This window comes from Festucalex cinctus, chromosome 7 (assembly GCF_051991245.1).
Source record: "Festucalex cinctus isolate MCC-2025b chromosome 7, RoL_Fcin_1.0, whole genome shotgun sequence".
In the NCBI taxonomy this organism is placed as follows: Eukaryota; Metazoa; Chordata; class Actinopteri; order Syngnathiformes; family Syngnathidae; genus Festucalex; species Festucalex cinctus.
The window spans coordinates 1865001-1884781 of NC_135417.1; the positions used below are offsets into that span (position 1 = coordinate 1865001).

Genomic DNA, 19781 nt, shown 5'->3' on the forward strand with positions numbered 1-19781 from the left:
ATTTTTAAAAGAGGTAGGTGGATTTTTATTACAATTCTTTTGACTCAAAGGGTCGATATTCTTCTATTATATACTACTGACAGTGGGTGTAAATTAGGAAGTTGTGGCTTCGTGGCTGTCGAGGTCATGTGTAAACAATTATATACAGTGGTTATTTTGCCGTGAGTGGCAACTCTCCACCTAGTGTTATTCTTCCCTGAATCGCACAAGTACAAATTCTACACCTTTGATTAATGTGCTGCTGATGCAGGAGTGGGTAGTGCGCTCGCCACGCAGGTGCTAGGTCACGGGTTCAAATAAACGTGTTCTGTACATTTTAATTTATTTCCCCCCTTTTTCACCCCCTATGTTTACAATTTCTTGTAGCCTGTCGGGAGTTGTAAACGAGCCATTTGAAAGAAAGAAAGAAAAAACTATCGATACAACAAATCATGCAGAAATAAGACCCGATAGTAATTTTTCAATGAATTGCTTTTTGACTGCTTGATAACTTCTTAACTCAGATGCCGTGTTTGCTTGTGTTTTTACTGAGCAGACACCATGGCCAACCTTGAGCAGTGGGTCAACGACCGGCTGCATGACATCTTGGGCCTGAGCGACCGATACGTTGCTCAGTTCATGATCGGCACCGCACGCAAGGCGACCAGCTCCCAGGACTTTGTGAGCCGGCTCCAACAGACGGGCACCATAGACATCGACCAGAGCGTCACCGCCTTTGCGCATGAGCTGTTTGACAAGGTGTGTAGACTCTTCTTAAAAACCTGAAATATGTGCTACGGTGAATTCTTGGGCAAGAGAGAGACATTTACCAGGGACTTTTACCTGAAACTCATATTCCACAAACGCAACATTAGTCAGAATACTGTTTTTACACTTGTGGGGGCACGTAAAACATATTATTGTGAAGAACATTTTTGACTTGACTTCCTCTTTAAAGTAGCGGATATTAATTTCCATTTCCATTCATTTCAACGGGGAAAGATGATATGAGTATTTTGAGTTAAGCGTGTGGTCATCGGGTAAATGAAAACCTATAAGTCAACGGCGTTAACTTGGCACCACTGTCTGTTAATATAGCAAATTCTCAACATTTGTATGAGGGTATTAGCTCGGCCCCTTCTTTAAAAACCCAACCCGTGTTGCAGATTCCTCGTAAGCAGGTCGTGGAAAAAGCCTCCCGGGTGATGGAGCGTCAGGCCATCGAGATGGAAAGGAAAAATCGCACATACACTTTGCTGGAGGACAGCGACAGCGCCGAGGACTCTGTTGTCGAGAAGCAGCGCGGGAATAAGAAGAAGAGCAAAGAGAAAGAACGAGGAGGGAGCAAGCGGAAGAACATCCGGCGGAAGAAGGAGAGCGAGTCATCCAGTGAAGAAGAAGTGCCTGTTAGGTAATCTGCAAAATGTGTTTTCACAATTGTTCTGTTCCATATAAATTGGCTTTTTAAAGCTCTTAAAAGTTACATTTAACTTATACCTCTTGCCTATGCATATAAATACATACTCTATTATATTTCAGTCTTGTTACCTAATTGCATTTCTTACTTCATCAGGGCTAAGTCGAACCAGGGTGACAACTCCACCGTCAAAAAAGAAGATGAGGAAGAAGAGTGGGAGAAGGAGGAGCGGGAGCGTCTCCATGACATTGAGGAGCGTGACGCCTTTGCTGAACGCGTCAAGCTGAGAGACAAAGATAAGACGAGAAATATTGCAGAGAGGACGGACAAAAAGGTGACAGGAGCAGAGTCTAAGAAAAATAAATCTACTGCATTATGATAATTTCTTCACTTTTTGTCTTAAGGCTTACGAGGAGGCTCAGAAGAGGCTCAAGTTGGCCGAAGATGATCAGAAAAACATGGTGGGTGAAAGCATCATTTGGGGAGTGGAGAGGGCGAGGAAGGGCGTGTTGTGCAAAAATCTTTGACCTGCCCCTGTTTCCCTCCCTTGCCAGTTGCCTGAGCTGAGGAAGCAGTCCCGCCGCGAATACCTGAAGAAGCGTGAGGAGGAAAAGCTGGAGGACCTGGAGGCAGAAATTATAGACGAGGAGTATTTGTTCGCTTCCGACGACCTGACGGATCGTGAAAAGAAGGAGCTGGAGTACAAGCGCACTCTGCGAGACCTCGCCAAGGACTACAAGAAAGCCGGAGCCAAGGAGCTGGAGGAGAGAAAGAACAGATATTACATGCCGGAGGAGATCAGGATTAAGGTAAGATCCTCAATGTGGGTTCCCAATTAAACCACTGTTTCTTTTAACAACAAATTGATTTAAAAAAAACAAAAAACTAATGCATCTCATCATCCTTGGTTCTGTCCATCTAGGAGGTGCCTCAGAAGGAGTTGGAGCTGGAGGAGGAGGCGCCCATGGAGCTGGGCGGCGAGCAGGGCCGCTGGGAGGAGGAGCGGCTCAAGACGGCCTCGCTCAGCTTCGGTGCCAAGAAGGAGCGCGAGCAGGGCATGAAGCACCAACAGGAGAAGTACCAGCTCATCCTGGAGGAGGACGAGATGATCGACTTTGTCAGCACCGCCATCACTATGAAAGGGACTCTAACTGAGAAGGTGAGGAGATTGATAGTCCTTTTCTGTTTTTGTAAACTGTTTTTTGAAGGGGTTTGAATTACATGTAATGAATTTCCCCAAGGAGAACGAGACTCCGGCCTTGTCCCAGGCTGAATTGAAGAAGCAGTCCATACAGGAGGTCCGCCGCAGCCTCCCCATCTTCCCATACCGAGATGACCTACTGGCAGCCATCCACGAGCACCAGGTGCTGGTCATCGAGGGTGAGACCGGCTCGGGCAAGACCACCCAAATACCGCAGTACCTCCTGGAGGATGTGAGTGTCGTCTTAGATATAAATATTTATTTGCAGTGCTACCTTGACTTCTGTTTTTGACTAAACGTGTCCTGTCTCAGGGTTTCACCAAAGGTGGGATGAAAATTGGATGCACGCAGCCTCGCAGAGTGGCTGCCATGTCGGTGGCTGCCCGGGTAGCGCAGGAACTGAGTGTGAAGCTTGGTAACGAGGTAAATAAAGGAGGAAAAAAAAAAAAAACATTTTGGTGATGCTTTCCTCAATTTGTCATTGATGACATTTTCGTGGTGCAGGTGGGCTACAGTATCCGCTTTGAGGACTGCACGTCCGAGAGGACGGTGATCAAGTACATGACAGACGGCATGCTGCTACGAGAGTTTCTCACGGAGCCCGACCTCGCCAGTTACAGGTAACGTTCCCACTCACACGTCTTGTGTCATTTATCAGAAGTTCCTCGTCAGGAACAACAGCAGGAGTGAGCAATGTATGGCGGATGGTCCACAGAGCATTTACATGATCAAGAGTCCTGAAACACTTAGCCTGTTTTTTTTTTTTTTTTTTTTTAAATCCCTAAAAGTGGTTTGTTGAAATCTATGTGTGAATGTTCTCATTGATTTTTCTCATAAAATAATCAGTTAACTGATTTATTCTAAATAAAATTAAACATCAGGAAAATAAACAAATTTATTACATTTTTATTTTCATAAATAACTAGTTAAATATTATAATCATATTGATTATTAATATTACAATGTTAAAAATTATTTATATTAGTAGTAAAATAAACAAGTTCATGGGGGTTCAACTGTATTTTAATAAGCAGTTAAAAGCAACCCTTCCTCTCCCATTGTCTTTATCATTTTAGTGTGATCATCATCGACGAGGCTCACGAGCGGACCCTCCACACTGACATCTTGTTTGGACTGATCAAAGACATCGCCAGGTTCCGCCCTGACCTGAAGGTGCTGGTGGCTAGCGCCACCCTGGACACGGAGCGCTTCTCTACCTTCTTTGACGACGCACCCGTCTTCAGGATCCCCGGCAGGAGATTCCCCGTCGACATCTTCTACACTAAAGTGAGTGCACATTCCGTAGTAAAGAGGAATGTCATGTTTGTTGTTTTATGAGTATTTCCAGGCCTTTTGATCAGTTTCATTATCTTATTGCAATTTTTTAGCGACTGCTGTACTGTAGAGTCGGATCCTTCAGATATTTTGTCAAACGTGTGTTATTACAATATCTGGGCACTGTTTTTACATTTGTGGGAAAAGTTATAATAATTTAATTTGAATTACCATCTAGGCTCCGGAGGCCGACTACTTGGAAGCATGTGTGGTGTCAGTGCTACAGATCCACGTCACACAACCTCCTGGAGACATTCTGGTATTCCTCACCGGACAGGTACGCTGTGAGAACTGGTCTTACAAAAAAATGAAATAAGGGATATGTTGCTTAATTGAAGCATATTTACAATGTGCTGTGTCCATTTCCTAATGTAAAATGGCAATTATGATTGATGCAGAGAAATGGAAAAAATCTTGTCAGACAATAGACATCCATATTTGGAAATGATTTGACATTTACACTTGGTTCAATTTTAGTTTTCCATCCTTCCATGGACCAATTGCGTGTCTGCTCATAGGTAAATAAAAAGTATGTCCGTTCTCCTTTCGTGTAGGAAGATATCGAGACGTGTTGCGAGCAGCTCCAAGACAGATGTCGACGACTCGGCTCCAAGATCGCCGAGCTACTCGTCCTGCCCATCTATGCCAATCTGCCCTCTGACATGCAGGCCAAGATCTTCAGCCCCACGCCGCCCGGCGCACGCAAGGTAGGATCATGCAAGAGAAAATTGAAAATGTGTGACTTTTCTACTTTGCAGTTTTCCATTCATCCATTTTCTATAGCGCTTTAACCTCATTGATGTCACGGGCCAGAGCATTGGCCCCCAATGACGTCTGCATTTTTTACGTCGTGATGCTGAGCATTTCCTGCATCCTTTTTCAGGTGGTGGTGGCAACCAACATTGCTGAAACTTCACTGACCATTGACGGCATCATCTATGTCATCGACCCAGGTTTCTGCAAGCAGAAGAATTACATCGCCCGTACCGGCATGGAGTCGCTCATCGTCATGCCTTGCTCTCGGGTGACTCCGCACATCGCTATTTATTTTATTTAAAAAAGTGACTTTTTTTGGTGGGGGAAGCTGGAAAAGATGAATGTCATTTTAGTTTATGCAAGATGTTCTTTTTTAAGTATTTATCTGTCTATTAACTGATGTCTCTCTGTGTGTGTGATTTCCAGGCGTCGGCCAATCAGAGAGCGGGCCGCGCTGGCAGAGTGGCCGCCGGCAAATGCTTCAGGCTCTACACGGCATGGGCCTTCAAACACGAAATGGAGGAGATGACAGTGCCTGAGATTCAGAGGACCAATCTGGGAAATGTAGTGCTGCTGCTCAAGAGTTTAGGTGGGTGTGAACGGGGTAGTGTGATGCCACAATACATTCAGCAATGCAGTACAATTCACCACTGCAAACTACAATCACAATAGTTAACACATTGATAAATTAATGCAAAACCAGCCTTTCACAATCCTGCCCTAAATCAGAACATGCATCATAAAGATGGCCTCAATTATGAAAGGTGGAATGGTCTATTCTTATCAATGAACATTTTTGTAGCTCTGCTATGACAGACATGGGTTTAAGCTGATCTATCTGTATCGCAACGTCTGTCCATTTCTAGGTATCAATGACCTCCTCCACTTTGACTTCATGGACCCGCCGCCGCATGAGACGCTTCTGATGGCTCTGGAGCAACTTTATGCCCTCGGAGCTCTCAACCACCTGGGAGAGCTTACAACGGTACTCTATGAGTGGATACAGTACACATATAATTTCCTATTAAGGCCTTCCATTATCCTTCAAAATGACATGTCATTCGTCCAAATAGCAAAAAAAAAATGTTAGCACAAGATATACTAAAACATATATCTAAATACAGAAAAATCCTATATGGCCGGCATTCGCTGAATCTAACTTGTTGCTTACTCTCCTCTTTGTGGACTTTAGCTGGGTCGCAGGATGGCTGAGCTGCCCGTGGACCCCATGCTGAGCAAGATGATCCTCGCGTCTGAGCAGTGAGTCTCCTCCGGCACAAACCTTTAAAAAAAAAATTCACATGTCCTCTTCACTCGCATCATTGCCTGCACCCTTCCAGGTACAAATGCTCTGAGGAGGTTCTCTCAATCGCTGCCATGCTATCGGTTAACAACTCGATCTTTTACCGACCCAAGGACAAGGCGGTACATGCTGACAACGCCAGGATGAACTTTGTGGTGCCCGGCGGAGATCACCTGGTGCTGCTTAATGTCTACACGCAGGTGTGGACACATTTTGGTGATGGTGACATAAACCTTCCATGATAGGTTTTGTTGGGGAATATACAGTTGCATGAAAAAATACCGGTATGTGAACCCTTCTGAAGAATAAATAGGTCATAAAATGTGATCTCATCTAATCAGATCTGACCTGATTAACAACAAAAACAGTAGCCACACTTTTAATAATGCCATAGGTTTTATACTGGCAATTTGTGTCCTCTTTTCTTCCTGTTTTGAGCCAGTTTAGCTGTTATTGCAAATGTAATGAAACTTCCCACTGGTGGGTGGGGATTTTTGTCCATTTTATTTTTTCATTTTCAACTTCACCTCTTCACTGTACTGAGTTTATGTAAAGATGTATTTTTTTTAGATTGTTTTGCACATTGTGTAAAGTGTGAAAGGTTGAGGAAAAAAATTTAATGGATATTGTATGCTAACTATTAGCTACAAGAGCTGTTGTTGGCTTAAAAAAAAAAGATTGATTCTGTAAAAGAAACCCCCCAAAGGGAAAAAAAAAAAAAAAAAAAGAAAGAAAATCAGGCTTCGTCCAAATATTACATAGTGAACTCAACTCTCAAACATTATTTTTAGAGCCTCAACTAAAGAAAAGTGCTGAACATAAATGATGTAAAAAAATAATAATAGAAAACTAAAAAAAATAATAATAATAATTTAAATATTATTTTTGAATATAAATATACTTCTGTAGCTGTCTTTAGACCAAATAGTCAGTCCTGTGGCTGCCTACTGAACAAGCTAAAAGGGTAGGAAACTCAAACAAGGCCTGAGGGTTAAGCAGACTATTTGTCGATTGATGTGACTTAGATATGGAGATCAGATCACATTTCATGACCCACTTGTGCAAAAATCCTACTAGTTTTAAAAGGGCTCATAAGCTTTTTTTTCCTTTTCTTTTTTTTGACAATGTATATATGGAAATATTAATATTCCTTAAATACATGTTGGACACTACCCATGCCAAACTTTTATTATTTTTTATTTTTTTATTTTTTTGTAATGTGGTTGTCTGCCTTAGTGGGTAGAGAGCGGCTACTCGACGCAGTGGTGCTACGAGAACTTCATCCAGTTCCGCTCTATGAGGCGAGCGCGTGATGTCCGTGACCAGCTGGAGGGCCTGATGGAGCGCATTGAGGTGGAGATGGTCAGCTCGCAGGGCGACTCACTGCCCATCCGCAAGGTCTGTGCAATCAAGAGAAAACGTATTAAAAGGATTTTTAAAATAGGTTTTACAACCCCACACTCTAAAAACACACACACTTTTATCAAAACACCTTTTTAAAGTATTTCTTTGAGCTTGAAAGAATGGCTTTTCATCGTAGGAAATTACACTTTGCTGCAATTTAAAGTAGTCAGTGTACAATTGTTCTAATTAACTCTCACCCATCCCTAATTTAAATGTGTGTTTTTTTACATTGACATGAAACTTGACATTTTGAATGAATGGGTTCTTTCTAGGCGGTGACGGCAGGCTACTTCTACCACACGGCAAGGCTGAGCAAAGGAGGCTACAGGACGGTGAAACATCAGCAGACGGTCTACATCCACCCTAGCAGTTCGCTGTTTGAGGAGCAGCCCCGATGGCTCATCTACCACGAGCTGGTCATGACCACCAAGGAGTTCATGAGACAGGTCTGTAACGTCCTTCAACGTAGGTACAGCCACTTACTGATGCAACCGGCAGATGGCACAACTCATTTGACGATTAGACAGGTTGCTTTAGAAGTACTGCTCACTCTTTAAAGATGCCTGAGGCAGTAATGGAAGTTAAGTCAGCTTATTATTGAAAAATATTAGACAAAATAAAAGACAAATACAGTACCATTCTAAAAATATTTGGAAAAATTACAAACTATATTACAATAATATCACATAAAAAAAATTAGATTTTAAAAAGTCCTAAAATATTCAATGAAATCAAACAAAAATATCAGGGGAAAAAAAAACATGCCAAATAGACATACTACAACAACAAAAATAAAAAAATTTAAATAATGAATGAATAATAATGAATGAAAAATACATATTTCCCCCAAATCCTCAAATTTATCAACAAGAAACCTATTAAAAATGCAATTTATGAAAAGATCAGATAAATGTGCGATAAATAGAAAATCATGAAAAGATTGGAGTAATACTTCATTTGTGGAAAAAAAATTCAAATATTAGATTAGTTGAAAATGGTCTATTGTAGTTTTTTATTTAAAAAAAAAACAAAAATTTTGAAAACATGAACAATATTAAAAATAAAAAATATACAAAATTATCTAATTTAATACACAAAATAAAGAAAATGTTAAAGAAACCAGTATTTAACACAACCAAAGGAGAGAATTAGATTTTTATTTTTTTTCCTTAACAAAAATGTTAGAAAATCATATAAAATATTTATAAAAAATGTTGAATGGAAAAAAAAATAGTCCTCTTGAAATACTAGAAAAAATACAGCATTGCAAAACAAATCTAAACATTTTTAGACAGCTAAAATTCAGAAAATATTAGCAAATAATACTTGACAAAAAATAAAAAATATATTGGAAGAATTCAATTATTACAATAAAGGAGAAAAAATGCAAAATATTTGACAAAAAAATAACATGCTGGAGTCTCAATAGATTTTCTGACATCTAACACGAGGAAGCTTGGAACTCCAAACCAATTTCAAGTCACTCCTACCTGTTAAAAAGCACGTCTCATTAGAACAAAGAAGAACAGTTCTTCTTTAATGACTCCATGGGGAAAATATTTGCTTGTCACGCTGACTAGGTACAAAAGGAGGAAATGTGGCTGACAATTATGGAGCTAATGGTTGCTGCCTTTGCCTCCAGGTGGTGGAGATAGAGAGTGGCTGGCTTCTGGAAGTGGCTCCTCACTACTACAAGAGCAAGGAAGTGGAGGACAGCAGCAGCAAGAAGATGCCCCGCAAGCAGGGCAAGGCCAAGGAGGAGCTGGGCTGAAAGCCAGGGACCCAAGTACGCTGGCACACTGGCACACTGGCAGCCTCAATAAAAAAAAAAAAAAACTTTTGATAAGTGGACATGCTCAGGCAACCTGAACACAATCATGTTTTATATGATGAGGAGATTCCACAGAAAAGTGGGTGAAAAGCTCCCAACCGGTTTAATGATAAACCCGATTGCCTGCGGCGATAACGTGCGACTCAGCGAGCTCATTAGTGACGCTTGGCCACACATACTTGAATTTGTTACAATAATGTCCTGATTGCTGAGAAGCAATACATTTTTATTACTGCTGTTTGTATTTCCTCTGCACAATCAAGTACTTCCTGTTTCCCTCTTTAAAAAAAAAAATCATCAACAGTTCTTAAAATATGGGCCTTAATCCACTCATCTGTGCTTTTACGTTTCTTTGCTAGGTTTTGAAATATTAGAATTATACAGTGATACCCTGTTTATCACTCGGGATAAGTTCCTGACCCCTTTGCTAAAGGTGAAAAGCCACAGTTTTCGAGAGGCCACGTAGAGAATGTTTTCTACAGTATCGTTTTACCCTTCCCACACAACACATTCACACTTACTAAAACACATTTTTGAAGTGGTAATTCTCAATTGATTGGTCGGGACCCAAAGGCGGGTTGCGGGCTGCTGGTTTAAAAAAAAAAAAAAAAAAAAAAAGACATGTATTTTGAATGTTTCAGTTGAGATACGTACCAGGTTTCCACATAGAACATAATATTGCGTAAGTGTCAGAAAATATTACTTGCACTCTACTGTAAACATTGCAGCTCAGCCCTTTGTCATGAGTTAGCGATATACTTTTGGCGGCATGCGAAATTATTGTGAAACTGCATTTAAAATTGTAACATACTGTACAGGTATTTTCACTAGCTATTTTTAAACAAACAAAAGATGTATTGTACTTAACTTCTATAAGAATGAAATAATTATAAAAATGTTCAACTGAGGCATATCAGTTTGTCTGTTAGCTTAATGCTAACATCTAATGTTAAATGCCATAGATGAGCTAACAAATTAGTTTTTTTTTTCTTTTCTTTTTTTGTCTTTACATTTGAATAAGTGGCACTCACTTTAATATTTGGTCAATGTTTGGGGGTGCGTGTTGTGGATGGGCGGTTTGGTGATGAAGTGCTGCCTCCATGAGGGAAAATACAATCCATGCTTTCTTCATTAAGGTCTTCCTGGGGGTTTGCTTGCTTTTTTTCTTCACACCACGGACTATGCTACCATCTTCCTAACCTGCTAGCTTTGCTCCCGGTCGTCATAGCAACAGAAGGGAACCAGCTGCTAACATAAATGGAAGCATAATTACCCTTTCTGGTGATTACAATGTCTTTTATTAGAATATTTTATGTCTTTGCAAAGCAAGCCACGGGATTTAAAATCCGAGTGGTGAAGTATCATTTTCCCCCCCATCGTTGTGAACTGCATAACTGCGTGGTTTAGATATTTATCCACAGTATTCCCAGCACATCGAGCAGTGGCGAGCGTCGGTAAACCGCCAAACCGCAAAAAGACTCGTCGGGCCGGTGTAACGTGCAGGTATGACGGCTGTGAACTGTCGTCGGCCAAGTGTTGCTGATTCTTCCTTGATTTGTATCACGCATGACGCCACCGGTGCAGATATGCGGCCTGTTGACATCCATCACGCCTGTCAGCCAATGGGGAGGTCAAGGACATGCTGGAGCTACACCGTATGTAGTACTGTGAACATTTCCAAGGATGTCCAGAAAATTGGTGATTGAGAGGATTTAAAAAAAAATGTAATTATACAAAATACTTTTAAAACTTAAAGGGATACTTCACTTATTTAGCCCATTATAGCAATAAAAAGTTAATATTTTGTCTATAATTGTACCTTTAAAAACACATTTTGCAACTTGCTGTCGACTGAAAATGACATCACAAGGGCTCAGGCAACCAATCACAGCTCACCTGTTTTCTAGCTTTGGTCATGTGACATTCACAAGCTGAGCTGTGATTGGTTACCTGAGCCCTTGTGATGTCATTTTCAGTCGACAGCAAGTTGCAAAATGTGTTTTTAAAGGTATCAATTGTACATGAAAATAATGAAAATATCAAATTTGACTGCCAACAATGGCTAAATGAGTAAAGTATCTCTTTAACTTTTTTTCCTTTTTACCAAAAATATATTTATATGAATACCATTTGTTTAAATGAGATGTGTGGGATTTTTATTTTATTTTTTTTATTCTTAATGACCAATATAAATAAAATCATAGATCGGTCATTTAAAGATGACATGCTTGTGATGCAATCTTCTTTTTTTTTTTAAAGTAAATACAATAAAATAAATTTTTTTGTATTTAAAAAAAACAAAAACAAAATTAAAGGCACCTGTTTTCATCAAAAAACAATGTGTTAAAAATGGTAAATGGTCTGCTTTCCAGATAGCGCTTTATAAACTTTTTTTTTTTTTTTAATAGACTACATTCATAGAACATTTTTTAAATAAGATGCACAAGATGACTGTCATTGTTTATTAAAGTTAAGACAATGTGGTGTAAAAGTAATATAACAGTAACAGCGGCCATTGCGAGGCCTCAAACAAGATGTCCTCAGAGGGAAGTGGCTACTGAGCTGCCACAGAGACTGGAAGAGTCACAGAAAGGCATACAAGTGTTCTTCCTTGCGAGTAGTGTACATCTTGCAAAAATGTTCGGCCAGGCCTGACTGCCATATTCCACACGCAGAAACGTCCACACGCGGCAGAGCAGGTCCGACTGGTCCGACCAGAGGCGGCTGCCAGGCGGGCAGGAGTGGTGGGGGCGTGCCCCTCCCGTGAAGGCGGTGCTGTGTCACAGTGAGAAAACAAGACAGAACAGCCAGACTTGGAATGAAAGAGGAAGGCCAGCGCTGCACGCTTTTTACAACCTCAGGTGCAACCCCATGGAACTGCTGCTGATGTGAGACTTTCTCGACAGGTGGGTTGTGATTTTATTATTTATTTATTTATTTACAGTGGTGGGCAGTAAGTACAAATCTGATTTTTAAGGTATCTTTATTTTGTGTATTAATTATTTTTTTTTATTTTTTACTGCATTTGTTTACGTATGTCTGTACCAGCTTCTGACATTGATATTCTTGTAATTTGTAAAGACACAAAATAACTGCATGTTTTTTCAGTTGGCATGAGTTAATTTAGCATATTTGTTACATCGCAAGGTTAACAAAGCTTTGGAAACATGCTTTAATAGCTTGTGCGATGTTTTTTACAATTTCCTTTTTAGTTCAATCACTTTACGAGGTAAGAACAAAGGAGAACTATTTTGTGTTTAGACTGCAGAAATGTTTTTTTTTTTTTTAGTTATGCCAAGTTATCAAAACAGATATTGTATATAATTGATGATAAAAATTCATTTTTACTTATGCACATTTAGGTATGTACTTTTCTTAAGTAAATGAGTTGAATCAGTATTTCTACTTTCTTTTTTTATACTTCTACTTAAGTACAGAGTGTGACTATTGTTACCAGCGCTGCTTCTGCCCTTCTGATCCATTTTATCAACAAAGAGGAGTTTTACAGCTTTGGGCTTGTGAATACATTTTGGATATCTTGTACACACAGGTCAGAATGAGCACGTTAACTGGAAAAAACTTGTTGACATCCAACATGTTATCTTTTCCTTACAAGAAGTGAATTAATTTGGGCTGAAGTATTACAGCCGTATAATAAAACCAAATGACCTACATGTCACGTTTACAGCGAGCAAAATAATCCTGGTGATCAGTATGATCACAATTCACTAGTGGGAGTGGCTCAAGCCATGAGGTATGAAATATGCTCGTTCAATGAGAGAGAGATAAAACGCTAATGCACAACATGTTACAGAATTAGTCAAAGAAAAATACAAAAAAATTAATAACAAATATTAGACAAAAATACACAAATATTTGATGAAAATATGCAATGTGCAAAAATATACCATTGTTAGAAAATAATACAAAAACATACAGCAAAATACACAAATACGAGAAAAATGTAAGACAAAAATACGCAAATCTTATCAAAACAAAACAATAGACAATATCATACAATACAGTAGTGGAATATACACAATAATCTGAAAAAATATTGGAAAATATGAGGCAAAATTATAAAAGAATATTTGATATATAAAAAAACCCAAAATGCTGAACAAAAGTTTTGGACGAGGAAAAATAAACATCAGATGAAAAAAGCAAAAATATATAGACACCTCCTGCCATGTTGCGTAACATGCATTACATCTATTCCACAGTTCCGGTCTTGCACTAAATACTGTAGCGATAATGAAAATTAAAAACTAAACTATCCGCCCACTATGTTGGCACAGTTTGTCTTGAACTGTTTTGTTCATGAGAAATCTCTTAAATTGGGTCAATTGTATCGCTAGGCACTGCTGACATTCTGACTCATCTATCAATCTCTGAACGTCACTTTTTGGGTTGTTGGCCATGTAAAAAGGAAGTTAGCCCACTCTAGTTCTCGGTTATTGAATTATAATGCCCTCTTTGCCATCACTGGTGCGCTACAACAAGTTTTGTTTGACTCTAAGGCATTTAAATATACAGAATGTGGTTTGGTTGAACTGATGTTAAAGTTGAAAACGTTGAGGTTACAGTGGATGTCGTGGATTTCAGTTGAGCAAATTCAGGTGTATGTAGGCTGTAATTTGAAGCACTTCCACCGCAAGGACCCACGCTGACGTCTGTGTAGTAAAGGCCGAAAAACAAATAGAACCTACAAGCTAACTGAAGAATCAACATCAATGCTGAAACAATGTTGGGTGTCATTTGGATAACTACCTCCTGCTCGTTTCCTGCTTGGCCAGTTGTTGGCAGTCAACAAGTTATGTTGTTGTCGAAGAAATGCTTGACTGGAAAACGGCAAATGGGGACACATCGAATACTAACATATTTGATGGAAAATACACAAATATTAGACAACAAATATTTAAAAAAATAATCGAAAAATATTTGGTCAAACAGATTACAAAATAGTAGACCTAAAATAGTTGACAAAATGAAAGTAATGCAAACATGATCGTATACATAATATATGCATTTGATTAAAAAAAAAAAAAAAAAATATTATACAGTGTTTGTGGAAGTAATACAAAAATATTAGGAGATAATACACAAATAAAATCCCTGAACCAAAACTATTTAATATAAAATGCACAAATGTCACAACTGAAAGATTTTGGGAAAAAAACAACTTGAATATTAGACAGAATAGAAAAGAATGCAACAATCAAAGCCAAAAATATTAAAATGGAAACTAATATAGGACACACTTACTCTAAAATAGTGACAAAAATATTGGGTCAAAAGTATTAGAGATAAATGTTAGAATATATTAATATAATATTGTTCCCAAAATAATAAGAAAAAATATTTTTTAAATAATATATAAAAAAAAAATAGGAACTTATTGGAAAATAAAAATAATTATTAGACCAAAAGTGGGAAACTACCATCCATCCATCCATCCATCCATCCATCCGTCCATCCATCCATCCATTCAGCCATCCATCACCAAAATACACTATTACAAAATTATACAACAATATTAGTCCCAAGATGTTAGATAGAAATTTATAAATGATAACAATACTACACACAATTGTTGGAAATTTGTGTAAAAATATATTTGGAAAAAAAAATAGAAAATAATAATTTTTTAACTAAAAATCACAAAAACAATTGTATTTTTTAAAAAGAAATTACAAAATATTGGGCCCAAAATATTACTTTTTTAATCATTTAAAAATATCGGAGAAAATGATTGAAAACAAAAGCAAATCTTACTTTAAATATAAGAAAATAAAATGAATATTAAGCCCAACTTAGACAGAAACTTGAAAATAACACAAAACTACCAGACAAAATTATTGGAAAATACTCAAAATATTATACCAAGAATATGAGACCAATAACAAAACACAAAACTATGAGGAAAAATTAATTTGATATATTACGCCAGTATTTGTTGCTCATAACGATATCTCGTTGTTGTTTATAACCATGTTATTTGCACAATGACAAAATGAATAAATATTGAATATTGAAAATATTTTCATGCTTTGCCAGTTGTCGTAAGCCAACAGGTTGTGTTGTTGTCCGCAGAAACCCTTGACTGGCAACCACAGACGGCCGACATGAGCGACGAGCGGGAGAGGCGGCGGCCTCGTCGTAGCCACAGCCACGAGACCCGGCCGCCCCGCAACGTCAAGCCCCGCATGGACACCCGCCGCCCGCAAAACGTCAGGCGGTCCAGGAGCACCGACTCCGAGAGGGGCCGGCGGCGAGAGCGCCGCTCGGGGGAGCCCAACCAGCACCGGCACCAGCACCAGCACCAACGCGGCAGGAGCGCCGACCCGGGCGAGCGCCGCCAACCGCCCGAGGAGAGCGACGGCGAGGAGCTCGAGTGCGCCATCTGCTTCTGCTCCTACGACAACACCTTCAAGACGCCCAAGCTGCTCGCCTGCGGTCACACCTTCTGCCTGGAGTGCCTGGCGCGCATCAACGTGAGCGCGCCCCAGCTCAAGACGCTGTCGTGCCCCGTGTGCCGCGAGCTCACCGACATCCCGCACGGGCAGGACCTGCCCCGCCTGGGCAACAACCAGGACATCATCGGCAGGCTGCCGCCCGATATGCGCCGCGCCAAGTCCATCCGCTTCAAGCGCAGCAAAGGCAAGCTCCTCCTCAAAAACCCCGCCTCCAACGGCCCCGTCAACCTCGGCGTGCTCACCCTGCCGCAGAAGAACCACGAGGCCCAGGCGGCGCCCGCCGACGCCGTGCGCCTGGACGCCATGGAGGGCGGCGTGGCGCCCGCCACCGTGGTGGACGTGGGGCGCCCACCCAACAGGGTGCGCGGGCGCATCCGCCGTTTTTTCCGCTCGGACCGCTGCTACTACATCACGGTGGCCAGCGTCATCACCATCACGGTGGTGCTCTTGCTGGTGGGCATCTTGGCCTTTGTGATCGTGCCCAACGTGACCGGCAATCCCAGGCCGCCGCCCGGGAACCAGACGACGCGTCCGCCGCCTCCGCGGATCGCGTTCACGACAGGACCGTGACGAGGGTAGCAAAATTTCAGGAATTTTCATGGGATATATGAAGGAACCTAAATATAATTGTGGTGAGACATAGGCCGATTTTTGTTGTTGTTGTTCAGTGTTTCAGTACGTTTTTGCACAACTTGCAGTTTGACAGGGAGCTCAATAGAAAATGTACAAGTTTTTTTTGTTTTGTTTTGTTTTGAATTCTCAACAGACCCATCAACATATATGTTTACAGAAGAGGATTAGGGCCAGTGAAGAGAGAAAAAAAAAGAAGAAGTTTGGCAGGAGAAGAATTCTCATTTTAAAGTCAGAATTTAAAGTGAGAATTCTTGACTTTATTTTCAGACTATAAAGTCAGAATTCTGACTTTATTCTCAGAATTCTGACTTTGAAGTCAAATTCTGAATTTATTAGTGCTACTATTATGCTCACTTTAAAATTCAGAATTCTGACTTTAAAGTAAAATTTTGACTTTAAAGTGAGATTTATGATAAATTGATAGTAAAGTCAGAATTTTTAGATTAAATTGAGAATTCTCACTTTAAAGTCAGATTTCTGAGATTAAAGTCAGAATTCTGACATTAAAGCGAACATTCTGAGAATAAAGTAACTTTTTTTTTCTTCTCTTCACTGGCCCTATTCATCTTCCATATATGTCTTTCTGTGTGTTGCGTGTTTTTTTTGCCCTTTTCTTTATTTTATATACCTTTCTGAATGTTGCGTGTTTTTTTTTTTTTTTTTGTAGTACAAGCAGGTGTAGATGTGCTGTCACTTGAGTGAAGTGAGGGAGAAAATATGTGGATGACTGCTTATGACAACAACAACAACAACAAAAGGTTTATAATTGTGCTTGAATATACCTTTCCATTAAATAACCAACTTAATTCCCATGGAAATTTACTGGAATTTTCTACCCCTTGTACTGAGACTTTTTTTTTTTTTTTTAAACTAAGCACTACTGCTTCACGTGTTTGGCGAGGTGAAGAAATGAAGCCAAACGAGGATGGTAGCATTTTTCTAATGAAGCAAGCACAGACTTCAAATTGCACGCACATGTGGAGTGGAAACTGTGAACGCCAAAGATGTGGGGAGTGCATTATGATCAACTACAAAGTATTGTTTATGGACCAGCTAACTGTACATATAGCTCCATGTACATGTGTGATTTCATTGTAAATATTTGTAAAAATTCAATCAGAGCCGCCCGTCGTAATGTCTTTCGCAGGCATACTTTGAAGATCCAGCAGAAACATGTGAAAATCTGTGATGTAGAGAAGCCACAAAACTATTTTTTTTAAATATAGTTGTATGCCTCCTATGCTTTTAAAAACATGTCAACTTATTAAAATACTTAAACTTATGAAAAAACGTAAGTATTCCTTAGTGCCTCTTCTCACTCGTGTTGTCAAAAAATTGTATGATTATCATATAACATCACTTTGACGAAATGAAATGAAGTCTCGCACTTGCACAGTCCTCCAAATAATAGACAATGTTGGGTTTTTTTTGTCAGTATTTAAACACCAAAATGTTCATTTATGAACTTCTGTTAGCTTATTGCCAAATGCGATGGGCGAGCAGGAATTAGCATGTATGTTACGGTAATTATGAACCTTCAAAAAAAAGACTTGCCTGTATATGATACAAACCCATTTAAAACAAACAATGCTTTAAAATTTTGTGATATAGCCAGCCAGTGTGAATTAAAAAATAATACAAATGGATCAGAAACAAAGATACAGAAATGTGACTAAAAATAAGAAAATAATTCACCAAAAAATCCTGTTAGAATACATGAACAGTAAAATATGATTAGCAAATACAACATTGAGTGTTGGTTTTCAAAAAAAAAAAAAAAGGGGGGGGGGGGGGGGCATTTCCCATCCCTAACCAAGACATAGATACATAGATTATCAGGTTTAGCATGCTAATCAGCTAGCCACTGTGCTTGTACCTCTTTCTAGCCAGTTTAGCCAAAGCTAAGCAGACAAATATGTAAATGACATGAACATTGTATGTACTTATGTATAAGTCAATTAATTTATTTGTACAAACCCGTGATTATAATATATGTAATATTTTTCACTAAAAGATTGACAAAAAGCTGCCCAGCTAATGTGGAACTTTTGTGGAATGCGTTGTGTGTTATCTGTACACTACTGTACTTTGTTTCCATTTTGGAGGCCAGCCCATACGCACATCATTTCCTTGGTCTTCTTCAGACGTGAGCATGTCTTGTAAACACACGACAAGCCACAAGACATGAGTTTCAAGTGAGTTTCCCCTTCTATTCCCTCACAGGCAGCCAAACCAGTCCGACACTTAGCGAGTGACGCCTTTATCTCGACTTGTTAGCCTTTGTCGTCGACGGACAGATGGATGAGGGGTTCACGACAACAAGACAGAACTTGAAACATACAGGAAGTAAGTCTTCGTTGTAAATTTGCAATTTTAGAGAGAGAGAGAGAGAGAGAGAGAGAGAGAGAGAGAGAGAGAGAGCAGAAACTCAAGTTAGATGGCTGTTGTGTTTCGTTTGGAACAGTGCAAAATAAAAGTATATGTCAACTACTGCATCTTGGATTGTACTTTAGCACAGTATGTAGTGACTTGATACAACTGACCTGACTTGAGTTTTTTGAGATTCGAGCGATCGTTTGTGATGTGGGCACCATCTGTTATTGTCGACTGAACTTGATTGATCCCACTTCACAACATGCAGCAGATTGGCAAAAGTAAACATCCAGCCACTTTTAAGTAAGTTTCATATCTTCAGGTATTAGAACAGAACCAGTTGATAGCAATACTCATGTGCATGTATTATTTATTTTCTGAAGGATTATTAATATATTATTGTGGTTTAGTGAGGACTGACTGTTCATGTACTGTATAATCTGCATGTCTTTATGATACTGCCCCCAGGTGGCCAAATGGGGTATATGCCACGGAAGAGGCGGGACTGTTTTTTGCACATCAGTTTGTTTCCGGTTCCGTTTGGGACGTGTGGGCTGCGTCAAAAATAATTGTGCTTCCGACTTTGTGCCCCTCGGTTGCGCGTTCGCAACTCGGACCGGAAATAAACAGTTGTGCAAAATCACGCCCCGCCTCTTCCGTGGCATATACCCCATTGCGCATTCCAGAATGAGCAGCACAATGTCAATGGGATTGAAGCAAAAGTGCTAGTTTTCTAACTACAAGCGGTTCTATTTTGTCTACGCCACCAGAGCCAGAATCCAATTCCGTCATTTACAGATCATATCCAGGAGTTTTATCGTGTTGCCCTATAGTAGCTGAGGTCATATTTGAATATTTTATATTTGAAGACAAAAAAAAAAAGCAACAAATTCAACTAAACAAGAAGTCCGTTTGCCATGATTCTAGGAAATATATATATATACATTTTTTTTTTTTTTTTAAACAGACATAACGGTATATTTGAAGTGACATTTAGTTGAAAATAACTTTTTTTTTTAAGAATGCCACTTTAAGTATATCATTTATTTATTATTATTATTATTTATTACTCT

At 39.5% G+C, this 19781-nt stretch overlaps 2 protein-coding genes across 2 annotated transcripts in view; both read left to right on the plus strand.

The window, feature by feature from the left end:
* dhx16 (DEAH (Asp-Glu-Ala-His) box polypeptide 16) overlaps positions 1-9484 on the plus strand; it is a 9785-nt gene extending 301 nt beyond the window's left edge. Inside the window, exons 1-21 of the mRNA XM_077528362.1 lie at positions 1-13; positions 536-738; positions 1146-1390; positions 1553-1730; positions 1801-1857; positions 1951-2205; positions 2319-2555; positions 2638-2829; positions 2910-3020; positions 3102-3217; positions 3674-3884; positions 4111-4209; positions 4487-4639; positions 4816-4956; positions 5115-5277; positions 5555-5673; positions 5881-5948; positions 6029-6191; positions 7228-7389; positions 7668-7841; positions 9038-9484. The exon at positions 1-13 is cut by the window's left edge and continues 301 nt beyond it. Coding sequence (XP_077384488.1) covers positions 541-738; positions 1146-1390; positions 1553-1730; positions 1801-1857; positions 1951-2205; positions 2319-2555; positions 2638-2829; positions 2910-3020; positions 3102-3217; positions 3674-3884; positions 4111-4209; positions 4487-4639; positions 4816-4956; positions 5115-5277; positions 5555-5673; positions 5881-5948; positions 6029-6191; positions 7228-7389; positions 7668-7841; positions 9038-9166 — 3171 coding nt within the window. The 5' untranslated portion in view covers positions 1-13; positions 536-540 and the 3' untranslated portion in view covers positions 9167-9484. The remainder of the gene's footprint in view (positions 14-535; positions 739-1145; positions 1391-1552; positions 1731-1800; positions 1858-1950; positions 2206-2318; positions 2556-2637; positions 2830-2909; positions 3021-3101; positions 3218-3673; positions 3885-4110; positions 4210-4486; positions 4640-4815; positions 4957-5114; positions 5278-5554; positions 5674-5880; positions 5949-6028; positions 6192-7227; positions 7390-7667; positions 7842-9037) is intronic.
* Positions 9485-9631: 147 nt separating this feature from the next.
* On the plus strand, positions 9632-17630 carry rnf183 (ring finger protein 183). The gene is made up of 3 exons (XM_077528370.1): positions 9632-10881; positions 11902-12132; positions 15320-17630. The coding sequence occupies exon 3, from the start codon at positions 15352-15354 to the stop codon at positions 16270-16272; it is 921 nt and encodes a 306-aa protein (XP_077384496.1). The 5' UTR covers positions 9632-10881; positions 11902-12132; positions 15320-15351; the 3' UTR covers positions 16273-17630.
* The last annotated feature ends 2151 nt before the right edge of the window (positions 17631-19781 follow it).

What these genes read in the sequence shown, in the direction of transcription:
- rnf183 (XM_077528370.1), top strand. Translation starts at nt 15,352, where the DNA reads ATGAGCGACGAGCGGGAGAGGCGGCGGCCTCGTCGTAGCCACAGCCAC.